Source organism: Stigmatopora argus, chromosome 6 (assembly GCF_051989625.1).
Source record: "Stigmatopora argus isolate UIUO_Sarg chromosome 6, RoL_Sarg_1.0, whole genome shotgun sequence".
In the NCBI taxonomy this organism is placed as follows: domain Eukaryota; kingdom Metazoa; phylum Chordata; class Actinopteri; order Syngnathiformes; family Syngnathidae; genus Stigmatopora; species Stigmatopora argus.
Genome location: NC_135392.1, coordinates 950,787 through 962,167, shown reverse-complemented (window position 1 = coordinate 962,167; position 11,381 = coordinate 950,787). Strand labels below are relative to the sequence as shown.

The 11,381-nt window shown below is 42.3% G+C and overlaps 1 protein-coding gene across 3 annotated transcripts; it reads right to left on the bottom strand.

Annotated features, from left to right (window-relative positions):
• Nucleotides 1-138: 138 nt before the first annotated feature.
• On the bottom strand, nucleotides 139-8,720 carry osgn1 (oxidative stress induced growth inhibitor 1). Of its 3 annotated transcripts, none has more exons than XM_077603914.1 (7): nucleotides 8,459-8,720; nucleotides 4,913-4,972; nucleotides 3,888-4,216; nucleotides 3,724-3,815; nucleotides 2,863-3,062; nucleotides 2,468-2,790; nucleotides 139-1,644 (listed from the first exon to the last, which is right to left on the bottom strand). In XM_077603914.1, the coding sequence occupies exons 2-7, from the start codon at nucleotides 4,962-4,964 to the stop codon at nucleotides 1,111-1,113; spliced, it is 1,530 nt and encodes a 509-aa protein (XP_077460040.1). In that variant the 5' UTR covers nucleotides 4,965-4,972; nucleotides 8,459-8,720; the 3' UTR covers nucleotides 139-1,110. The 3 variants fall into 3 exon arrangements, with proteins under 3 accessions (XP_077460040.1, XP_077460041.1, XP_077460039.1); XM_077603915.1 differs by lacking the exon at nucleotides 8,459-8,720 and adding an exon at nucleotides 8,218-8,384; XM_077603913.1 differs by lacking the exon at nucleotides 8,459-8,720 and adding an exon at nucleotides 7,382-7,525.
• Nucleotides 8,721-11,381: the final 2,661 nt, after the last annotated feature.

Below are 11,381 nucleotides of genomic sequence, written 5' to 3'. Positions count from 1 at the left end.
ATGATATGATGTTTTGTGTGTTTTGGTTCAACGGGGACTATTTTTAAACACAGACGGATCACAGAAATGGTTCAGTTATTTTGAGAATAAACATTATTGAGAGGGGGAGAAAGGGTAAAATAATAAGTGGGACGAATGTCCGCTTTTGCACTAAAGTGCATTTAATCGACACCATTTGATTGGAAACAAACATGGTCATGTACAGTGACAAGAGAAGTGGACAAAAAAATGTAAAGCACTCGAGTCGCTGTCATAATAATCGTTGTCATTTGTTGATTTAAAAGTTTAGAAAAGTTTCAATGACACGTTTTGATTATTCTTTGGATGCGGACATTTTGGAGGATTTCTCGCTAAGAACGCGAGTTAAAATGTCATAAGTTAGATTCTTTGTAACTGCGAATGATTCAGCTCTCCCAGCCTAAAAAAAATAGACGTCAAGAGGCGTCATATGAGGTAAATTCAAACTTTCTGACTGCCTTTTTGTCCTATGTTTTAGTTAATAAATGGATTTTAGTGAGGTTAAATGAGGTCGGTATGTAACCAAAATGGAGACTTTAAAGTTGAAATTTTTGTTGACCTGAGGTCCATTTTGCGAAAGTCATATTGTAGTGTCATAAAAATTAACATTTTGTACACATAAGCGCTTCAAGTAAAATATTTTAAAAAAAAATTGCATTCCTTTAGAGGGCATTTTGTCAAATGATATACCCTTAAGACACTTATAAGGGTCAAAACACAAGAGTTATTACTGCATCGCGAGTAGCGACCTTGGTCTTAAAAGGTCAAAAAAAAACACAAGAAAAAGGAAAAACATAACCAAAAGATTAAACACGAGTTATAAAAGAACTTTGAAAGGTCCAGATCGGACTACCATTTTGTTTTGGTCACGTTTCCCGGCAAAGAAACGTCCTTAAATGGTAAACGCTGGTTAGCAGTTGCTAGCGTAGCAACTTTAGCTGCACTTAAAGAAAAATCAGTGAAAAAAAGGAGCACCAGATGTCAAAAAAAATAGTTCTCGGGAGAAATGTTAAAAGAAGTGTTTTTTTTTTTTGAACTTTTCAAGTCCAATTGCACATTGACGGCCCCCCACGCGTGCGGCGGCAGCGGTGGCTACGAGCGCGACACGCCCCGATCCTGAACGGCGACCCATCCGTCCGTCCATTGGTCCCGGCGCGCCTCCTCGCCGTCCTCCCTCCGCGCCTTGGCAATGTCGCTAGCGATGGCTAGCGCGCCGCCCTTGAGGAAGCGCACAAAGTTCTCCCCGACCAGCGGGCCCATGGCGTACATGCCGGGCCCCTCGGCGCCCAACACCTGGTGGGTGTAGGGGTCCACGTCGATGGGGTTCCTCCGACAGGTGATGGCCTCGTCCGTGCGGACCCCCAAGTGCCGACCCCGCTCGGGTAAGTAGGATAAGTTGGGGTGGGCGCCGATCAACACCAGCACTTTGGACACCCGGACCACGGTGCGCCGACCGGCGTCCGATTCCAGCACGCATTTGCGGTCGGGTCGGAAGGAGACCACGCGGTGGCGCGGGAAGCTGAGGTAGCCGGCGTAGGGCGAGGGCGAAGACGAGGACGAAGACGAGGACGAGATGTCCAGGGGGGATGTCGCTTGGTGCTGCTGTTGCGTCATCATCTGGTGAACCTGACAAAAAAAAGAAAATTGACAAAATTAATGGCAGTTGAGGAAAAGTCCAGGCTGATGTGCACCGCCAAGCCACTAGGTGGCAGCATAGCACGTTTTTTTTTTTAAATATGTAATGATTTAAAAACAATCTGGAATGGAAATGAATGTTGGTTCCGAGATTGGACGCCTATTGCTGTCATTGGCTAGCAGAGAGTTGAACTGTTAGGTCACAAGAGATTTATTATACCTAACATTTATTTATTTTGTTTTCTAACAAATTACAATCCGTTTTTTGTTCACTTTTAGCTCATTTTTAAATGGTCTATTTAAAATTTTAATATCTCAAAATATTTATATTTATCAGAAAAATATTATACTAAATTACAATGATTTCTTGCAAAATTCATTAATAGAATCCTCTTAAAAAAACTAAAAAACAAAACAATGTTCATTCGCTCCTCCACGAATTGGACGTCTAACGTCATCAATGGCAGCCAATGAGTTGAATGAGTGAAAACAAATCATAAAATGTTGAACTATAATATTTTCTGCACTATGAGGCATACCTTCAATGAATGGCTTAGTTTAAAATTGGTTTCTTATAAAAGGTACAGTAGTAGTAATAGTAGAAGTTATGTTGTGCATCCACTAAAGGGAGCTGTGCTAAAGAGAATTTCTTACAATGATGAACCAATATTGCTCCATTTATAAGGCACATTGCTGGCTTATGAGAAGTCTTTTAGTGCAGAAAATACGGTACTCCATTCTGAAATAGTACGCAGAAAAAATAACCTCCTCCATTTTGAAAAAAATACGGTGATAAAGAGGGCAAAAGTCTGACCTTGTGGTACTCCGGGTAGAGCATCTTGGGCAGCTGATTAAAAATCAGGCCCGGGTCGGCCACGTCGCGGCGGAAGGCGTGGTAGACGGGCGCGTTGAGGTGGCGCGCCGCCAGCACGGCGTCGGCGGCCGTCAGCCCGGCGCCCACCACCAGCAGCGGCTCCGACGACTGCTCCAGCTCGCCGCGGGAGATGGCCGCCTCCAGCTCCCAGAAGGAGTGGCACACGTAGGGCAGCGACTCGCCCTCCACCCCCAATCGCGCCGGCGCGTCGTGGGTGCCCGTGGCCAGCACCACGTTGCGGGCCAGCAGGGAGAACGCCAGCTCTGGTCGGGGAACGAGGGAGACGTTTTAGCATCGTCCTCGCCGGCGAGGCCAAAGGTGAGGTGAGGACGTACCTTCAGAGTCGTCGCCGTCCGGCCGCCGCACCCCGTCCACCCGCCAGCAGCCGCCGGACCCCCGGGGGTTGTCGGGCCGCCAGGTCACCGAGGTGACGGTGGTGCCGTGGGCGAAGTTGCGCTCCAGGGACATTTGCCTCACGTAGTGCTGATAGTACGAAGCGATCTCGGCCGGCGTCCCGCGGTCATTGCGCACGTTTCTGGGAACGAAAAAAAAAACTGGTTCAATACGGATCAGTTCTTGTTCTCGTTGGTTTTTGTGACATTTCACATCCTGGTTTTGGCTCTTGTAAACGTGATGCTATTCAAAAGTTGATCCGGGTTGCCAGATATATGCACGGGTGGCTTCTCTTGCATTTCATCCGGGTTGCCAGATATGCGCGGGTGGCTTCTTTTGCATTTCATCCGGGTTGCCAGATATGCGCGGGTGGCTTCTTTTGCATTTGATACGGGTTGCCAGATATGTGCGGGTGGCTTCTCTTGCATTTCTTACGGGTTGCCAGATATGCGCGGGTGGCTTCTTTTGCATTTCATACGGGTTGCCAGATATGCGCGGGTGGCTTCTCTTGCATTTCATCCGGGTTGCCAGATATGCGCGGGTGGTTTATTTTGCATTTCATCCGGGTTGCCAGATATGCGCGGGTGGCTTCTTTTGCATTTGATACAGGTTGCCAGATATGTGCGGGTGGCTTCTCTTGCATTTCTTACGGGTTGCCAGATATGCGCGGGTGGCTTCTTTTGCATTTCATACGGGTTGCCAGATATGCGCGGGTGGCTTCTCTTGCATTTCATCCGGGTTGCCAGATAGGCATGGGTGGCTTCTTTTGCATTTCATCCAGGTTGCCAGATATGCGTACGTACCTTCTCTTGTCTTTCATCCAGTCCTTGATTTTAAGTCCCGGAAGCTCCATCCAGTTAGCGAGGCTGAGCGTTAGCATGGACCCTTCCATGGCCTAAAAAGAAAGAAAGAATAATATAGTAACAATTTTGTAAATGAGTCGAAGCCCCACCCTCCTTTGACGTACGTGCCAGGCTCCCCCGGGGGGGCCCTTGCCCAGCACGAGGTGCGGCACGGCTCGGTCGGGCCGACGCCGCCACTCCAGCGGGGACGCGCACTCCAGGCCGAAGTCGCCGTCGGGCAGCAGCAGCGAGTCGAAGAGCACGGCCACCGGATTGGCCGAGCGGCCCTGGAGGCCCTCGCACAGGTAGCTCAAGTCGCGATCCAGCAGGGGGAGCTCTGGCTCCTCCGACAGCTTGCCGTGCAGCAGCGGGTCCGGGTGCGACGCCCCGGGCGACAAGTAGGGGGTGTAGCCCGACAGCAGGTACGACAGGCAGATCCCGGACGGCCCGTTGCCTAGGAGACGCCACGCACACAAAGACAACGTTTTCAGTTTCGCGTGACCACCGCCTTGAATTTCACACCGATGTCAGACCAAATGCGATTGGCTTGGACATTTTATACCCCCCTTTTTAAAAAATTAATCCCCTAAAAAGTCCCTTTTTTACCGTATTTTTGGCACTAAAAACAACAAACTGGAGTAGAAATTGTATTTTTGGGGAGCAACTTTTCATGTCAGTAGAAAGCTACAATGTTACAATGAAAAAATGATTCTTTTATAAATTGAAAAGCATTTTCTGGACAAATTTCTATCACATTTTCTGCTTTAGTTTTGCACTGTGCATCAAGTTACATCAAGTTTCTACTTAAAAAAAAAATACAAACTTAAGTGGCTTTTTAAGAAATAGTCATACCTCTACTTACAAATGCCTCAAGTTACAACATTTTCAGGTTGAGAAATTTAGTTGTGTGAGGACCGGGGAACAAATGACAGAATTTACATATAAAGTACACCTCTACTTACGAAATTTTTCAAGTTACAAAAAAGTCCTGGAAGCAATTCATTTCGTAAGACTGTATTAGCGACGCCTATTAGCTTCCCCGTTTTTTTTTGCAACGTCATGGAACATTTGCAGACGAGGAGGTTGTTCCTGGATCTAAATGCACACCCGTGTGTGTGTGTTTGTTTGTGTGTGTGTTGTTTTGGCTCACCTATAATCACCACAGGTACGATTTCTCCGAGGACGTTGTCGTGAAGCTCCATGTCGTCCGCTGAGGGGGAAAAAACGGCAAAAATGCGTTGACGTGTGTTTTGTTTTGGGTTGCGCTGACATGCGTGTTCATGCAAATGAGCGTAGACACACCCACACACACACACACACAAACAGAAACACACACACACACCTGCCCGCAAACACGTTGCATCAACGCATGACTTGTTCAATGGCAACGTGACTCAGTACTTTTTTACCTTTTTGTTTTAAACTGATTTTTTTAATTAATAAAAACTGCACGCGATCGAGATATTTAGTTTCCTGTTAATGGAGTTGATAAATGATTTTTTTAAATAGAATAAAAAGGGATGTTCACTGCGAAAGGCTGAAAACATAATATTTCAATTTTCAATGTTATTTCATTCTGAATTCTTCATTTTTTATTATTGCTTGTTCTTTAAATGCAACACTTAATTTAAAAAAATGTGTTTTCTTAACCCACAACCTCAAAAAAACAATTTAATGTTAAAAATATAATATACTAAATATAAGATGTAATATTTCTCTTAAAAGTATGTCTTTTAAATTTTACTTTTTGTTTTTAAATGCTACACTAAATTTAAATAAAAAAAATTCTTACTCCATGACCTCATAAAACAAATTTAATGTCAAAAATATAACATTAAATATAAGATGTAATATTTCTCTTAAAAGTATGTCTTTTAAATTTTGTGCAGAAAAATACTTAATATAATGAAAATACAACACTTTTCAAATAAAACAAATGTTAATTATTTCCTGTCAAGCCTTTTTTCAGAAAAAAATAGCTAAAATAATCAACATTTCTCCCAAAATAAATTAACGACATCTACTTAAAATGTCACATATCTTTAACTGGCCCGTCCCACTTCAAATAATTTTGACATCCCTCGCCGTCAATGGCTGAAGCGCTTAAAAAAAAAAACAAGTCACTACAGCACTATCAAATTTTTAAAAAGCCTATTATCTCACACACAAGCCGAAATTGGAAGGGGAAAAAAATCTGTGTGGTTGCATAAGTACATGGCCCAAAGCCTAGAATGGGGGTCCGGTGGAGGGTTGGCAGTTGGCCAACATGGAGGCCCACCTGGACCGCGTTCAAAAAAGCAGGCGGCGTGTCACGGCCTCGCCTTGGAAATGTCTCGGGGCTTGGACAAAAGCCGCTTTTCAACTGCGGAACATTCCCAAACAGATTTGTAGCGAAACGGCGTTGCGTTGGGAGTTTCTAAACTTTTTTGGGGCGGACTCTGTTGTCATGTAATATGAAAACAAAGTCGAACATTTGCAGTGTGTTTTTTTTCATCGGAAATTTGCAACACAGGAAATTGCCGTCACTCCATTTTTGAGTCAAAATACACGTTGCCGTGTTGCTACATTGACTAGCCGACATCGTTTTTTAGAGTTTGGAAAAACGGCGGAGTTTGGGAAATGGCATCGAAAATAGCCATGATTAATGAATTAATCAACAGCTAACATTAATTAAAGACAACCATAACATTTTCTTTGTTATTGAGACATTTTAGGTCCCAAAATAGTCCATAACCAGATTTGTTTGGAGCAAATAGTCTTACTTTAAAACAAATTACGTTTTTTTTTACAATATACTTTAAAAAATGACTTTAAATTTGTGTTTATCTAATCTAATGATTAAAGACAACCATAACATTTTTTGTTATTGAGACATTGTAGTTCCAAAAATGTCCATAACCAGATTTGTTTCGCGCAAATAGTCTTACTTTAAAACAAATTACGTTTTTTTTACAATATACTTTAAAAAATGACTTTAAATTTGTGTTTATATAATCTAATAATTAAAGACAACCATAACATTTTCTTTGTTATTGAGACATTTTAGTTCCAAAATTGTCCATAACCAGATTTGTTTCCAGCAAATAGTCTTACTTTAAAACAAATTACGGTTTTTTTTACAATATACTTTTAAAAATGACTTTAAATTTGTGTTTATCTAATCTAATAATTAAAGACAACCATAACATTTTATTTGTTCTTGAGACATTTTAGTCCCAAAATTGTCCATAACCAGATTTGTTTCAAGCAAATAGTCTTACTTTAAAATAAATGATGTATTTTTTTGACAATATATTTTTAAAAAATGACTTTAAATTTGTGTTCATCTAATCTAATTTGCTGTGTGCGCAACACCAAGCTAGCAACGTAAACCGTTAGCATATTTTGCTCCAGAACCACTTTAATTTAAATTTCCAATCTAACAACCGCGTTGAAAAAACAAAACTTTAATTTTTCTTCTTTTTCTTCAGCAAAACCCAACAGAAAACCGTACCTTTTGTCAACAACAACTTCCGGGTTCGTTTGCTAATTGCGCTAGCGCATTAGCATTTCCTTTCCCCACTGTAGCTTGACGCCGCTAGCAAGTTTTAACAAGCTAGCGGCAAGTTGGCATGCTCACCTTCCCGTTTGAACTTTGCGTGCCCCATTTCGTCACGAGTAAAACGACAGGAGTAAATAAGTAGTGGTGAAGTTTAACGAGCTCAAATGGCCGCCCGTGGCTTGCTGGCCGCCTGCCATCCCGACGGAATAGCGGATTAGCATTATCTGCCAACGAGGTCAATAAGCAGCTAGCGGCGGCTCGTCTGTATGCAAACAAACGAGACTCTTGGAAGCGTGTCGGGGAGATTTCTCGGCCGTAACGCCATTTGACCTCATCAAAAGAATGGTCAAATCAAACCACTGTATCAACATTTGTTTAGACTGCTTTAATATTCCACTTTTCCAGTCATGATAGCCGAATTTTTGCCCTCGGCTGAACTCGTGCTGACGTAACCGCCTCATCTTCCTTCCTATCAAAGATTGTTTTGTCTCTTTACTTGCTGGGAAATCAAGAATGGATGGTAGTTAACATTTGGCTGCACCTTCCTCCGTCTGACTGACTAAAACGAAAGTTAATTCTCCGAATAACTGACACGCACGACAAGTCATTGTCATCTTGGCCCCGTAAAACACGTTAAACACTTTGAACAGTGAAAGTCCACAACCTTGACATACTTTCAACTCCAATGACTTCATTCTATCAATCAGCGCTCATAAAGATGATTTAAAGCCCACAGCGGCTGTCAAAATGCATTTTAATGAGCTCATTCCAATCATTTCGTATCCCAATTCTAAGGAAATAAAACACATTCGGACAACAGAAGGAAATATAAACCTGCTGACTCATACTTATTCAACCTATTAACTGCAATATCACCGGGATACATGTTACATAATCATGATGACATCACTTACTCGGTAGAAGGTAAAGCGTTCACGTCGGGTAATTATTAAATTAACCCACGTCACATACAGTGTGTGGTATGAACAACATAGTGAATATTATTGGAATTTATTCAACTAAATTTAATGCATTGGAAGAGCGCGAGCCCTCACGCATGCGCACATGCAAGCACACGTTCCATTGTGTAGGTTTGTGGCGCATGCGCAATTTGAAAAGCCGAGCCTGCCGAGAAGGGGCGATTTAATCACTTACCGGTTATTTCTGGGTCGCGCAGGTTCTTTCACTTGTTCCGTCCACAAAGAGGCAACCGTTTACGTCCTCTTGCCTTCCCGCTTGGTGCTTGGCGAGCAAGGCCGCTCGTTAAGAGGCTTTTTTTGGACGTGGACAAGCGGCGCGAAGGTAGCCGCCGGCCGCCGCTCATTCACACATTATATAGCACAGTGAGCGGTTGTGCTGTCAGCCAATCAGCGGCGAGATGGCAACCGGCACTCCGCCCATCCCACGTTGCCACGGCGAACGAAGATCGTCGATTAGAAAAAGATGGGCCACTCGCCCAAGACCAGAAGTGACGCCAAAAATCCTGACTGAAGTACTAATAGGAACGCCAGTATAATGTTATTAATTACTCAAGTAAAAAAAAGTAGTTGGTGAAAGTATTAAAAAAACAAACTGATGTTATTTTCCCCCAAGGGTCCTCTATAAGAACGTTTTATTATACCGTGACCAATGACACAACCACCCACAGTAAGCCAAAAGTCAATGGCGTAACTGCCGTAACATGTTGCAGTTACATCCTTAAAAAGACAACATCCAACATTTTTCGCACATAATTTTTTCCTTCAAATGCATAATTTGCAGCAAAAAAAAACATAAAGCCAAGCGTAAATTAGGTAAGAGCAGATAACGTGACCATCACGTGAACCGAGTAGTTAGTTAACTCATTGCAAAATAAAATAAATAAATAAATAGAGTAGCCGACTCGTCTAAAAAATGATCGTTTATTCATCCACGAGCAAAATAGTGATGGACTTGCCCACTAAATTTGGACTCAATCAGAAACAAAAACAATGGATACATTTTTGGCAAGGTCAGACAGGGTTAGTTACACTAAAGTACGTGCACATGTTTGAACTTGTACTACAAATACATGTACTTGGGTGTACTTGTAATACAAATACATATATTTGTACTACATATACTTGGACATACGTGTACTTGTACTTGTAATTTTTACAGTCACTTTGTCAGATTCCTGAAGATAATTTCCTGTTAATCATTGAAAAGGCGGGCCTTCTGTATTCTTCTACTGAAGCAACACACTCATTTTTATCTTTATGCATTATTTACCATTAGCACAATTCTCCTGATTAATCCGAGAACGAGGAAGAGCCAGATTGATTGATATTGGATTTATTTCTCTTATATTGGTAACGCTAGTGATAATTACAACTTTCCTCCTTTGTGTTCGTACAATTAATGACTCAATATTTTATAACAGTCAAGTATTTGGGAGCGTCGTCGAAAGATTGAGATTGATTGGCTCATATAATTATATTAATAAGATGACGCCAGATAAGAAATCAAATCGGGGACCGTATTTTATTCACGGTGAGACGTAGTAAAAGTGGGGGATTAAAAATGTTTTAGTAAATGAGTTATTTTATGAAAATTAATTCTGTAAATGAGCCAAGATTAACTGGGTGAAAAGTAGGTGATGACATAAATTGCAATGGATTTGGCCCTGCAAAATGTCACGGTCATTCAGACTTTTTTTGCTAGATCAAATTTTTCTACATCTCCCAAATTTCATGGAGCTGGCTCAAACCGGTTTTGGGGGCTTGGTTTAAAAAAAAATAAAAAATAAAAGGTTATCTGAAGGAGCCCACAATCCAAATGCTAAATGAGCGACTTGTTTGTTTTAAAACAAAGACTTTTCTGTGGGTCTAATTTCCCGCTTGCATGTGGCTCAGCCAAACTGGTTTTGGGCGGAAAAAAAGAAAAAAAATCATAAATAGTTTCAATTTAAAGAAACCATGAAGCCCCAAAATGGCTGCCCACGTGTTTATTTTCATGGGTCCAATTGTGAGCAACATGTCAATCAATCAAATTTCACATCAAACCAGCTTTGGGACTGAAAAAAAAATGCAATTGTTTGCATTCACTTGAGCAGGAGTGGCGAAAACGCGGCTCCCGAGCCACATGCGGCTCTTTGCTTCTCATCATATTTTGTATCGACCCTCATTTTTAGTTTCTCTCATTTTTACTCTCTTAAAACACACACAAAAATATTTCAAAAATAATTTGGCAGGGGTTAAGGTTGAATATTAATTAATTGTGTGTTTCTGTTTGTCTGTCTCTTTGACTCTCACACAAAAATGTTGTCTCTTTGTGTCTTTGGTTTTACGGCCACCCTTTCAACAGAGCTATGTTTGGACACCATCCATCTTTTAAACACACTATCGTCAACAGCGTTGCTAAGGCACCCCGCATTGACACGCGAACCTTGTTGGCCAGAAAAAGCTTTGTGCGTCGCGTTCCACTGAGCTACTTTTCATCGTAATGATCGGTCGCCAACTCCTCCAGATGTCTTTAGCGAGCCAAATGGAAGCCCCGAGAACACGGCCCGGGGGTGCTTGACCTCGATTTATCGTTGTCAAGCGTCATGGCGACTCAATTTTTACTCATAAGCGCCATTTTTGGCCAAATCTTTTGGGCGCCGATTCAATTGGACGTAGACAAGTTAAGTAGCAGAAGCCACCGCGTGAACTCGGCGACCCCCGGGCGCAGAATGGCGTTCCCGACAAAATGCCCCCCCATTTCTATAGCGACACTTTTCACACGCACACGAGGCGTCTAGACAGACACCCCCGCAAACTAATCCCCGCTCGGTTGAACTCGCCGACCTCCGTCCTGGAAATGCGTTTCCTTCCCCTTCCATTTTTCCACCGCTACTTTTTCGTCCTATCCGACGTTTGTGCCATTGACGGCGATCGAGGTCCAACCGGGTAATCGCGGTTAATGTAGACCAGACATGGCCGCGATAAACGAAAAACCGCCAAGTAGGGTCACACTTATTTAAAAAAAAAAAAAAAAAAAAAAGATTTTTTTTAATGAACTTACAAAAAGAATTCCCCCAGAAAAATCAGCGATGTAGTGAAGCCGCGATATTCGAGGG

Coding starts and splice junctions, on each gene's coding strand:
- osgn1 (XM_077603913.1), bottom strand. CDS start 7,409: ATGGGGCACGCAAAGTTCAAACGGGAAG. Junction 4,217..4,912: donor CGTACCTGTGGTGATTATAG/GTGAGCCAAAAC, acceptor GGCGTCTCCTAG/GCAACGGGCCGTCCGGGATC. Junction 3,063..3,723: donor TGGATGAAAGACAAGAGAAG/GTACGTACGCAT, acceptor TTTCGTTCCCAG/AAACGTGCGCAATGACCGCG.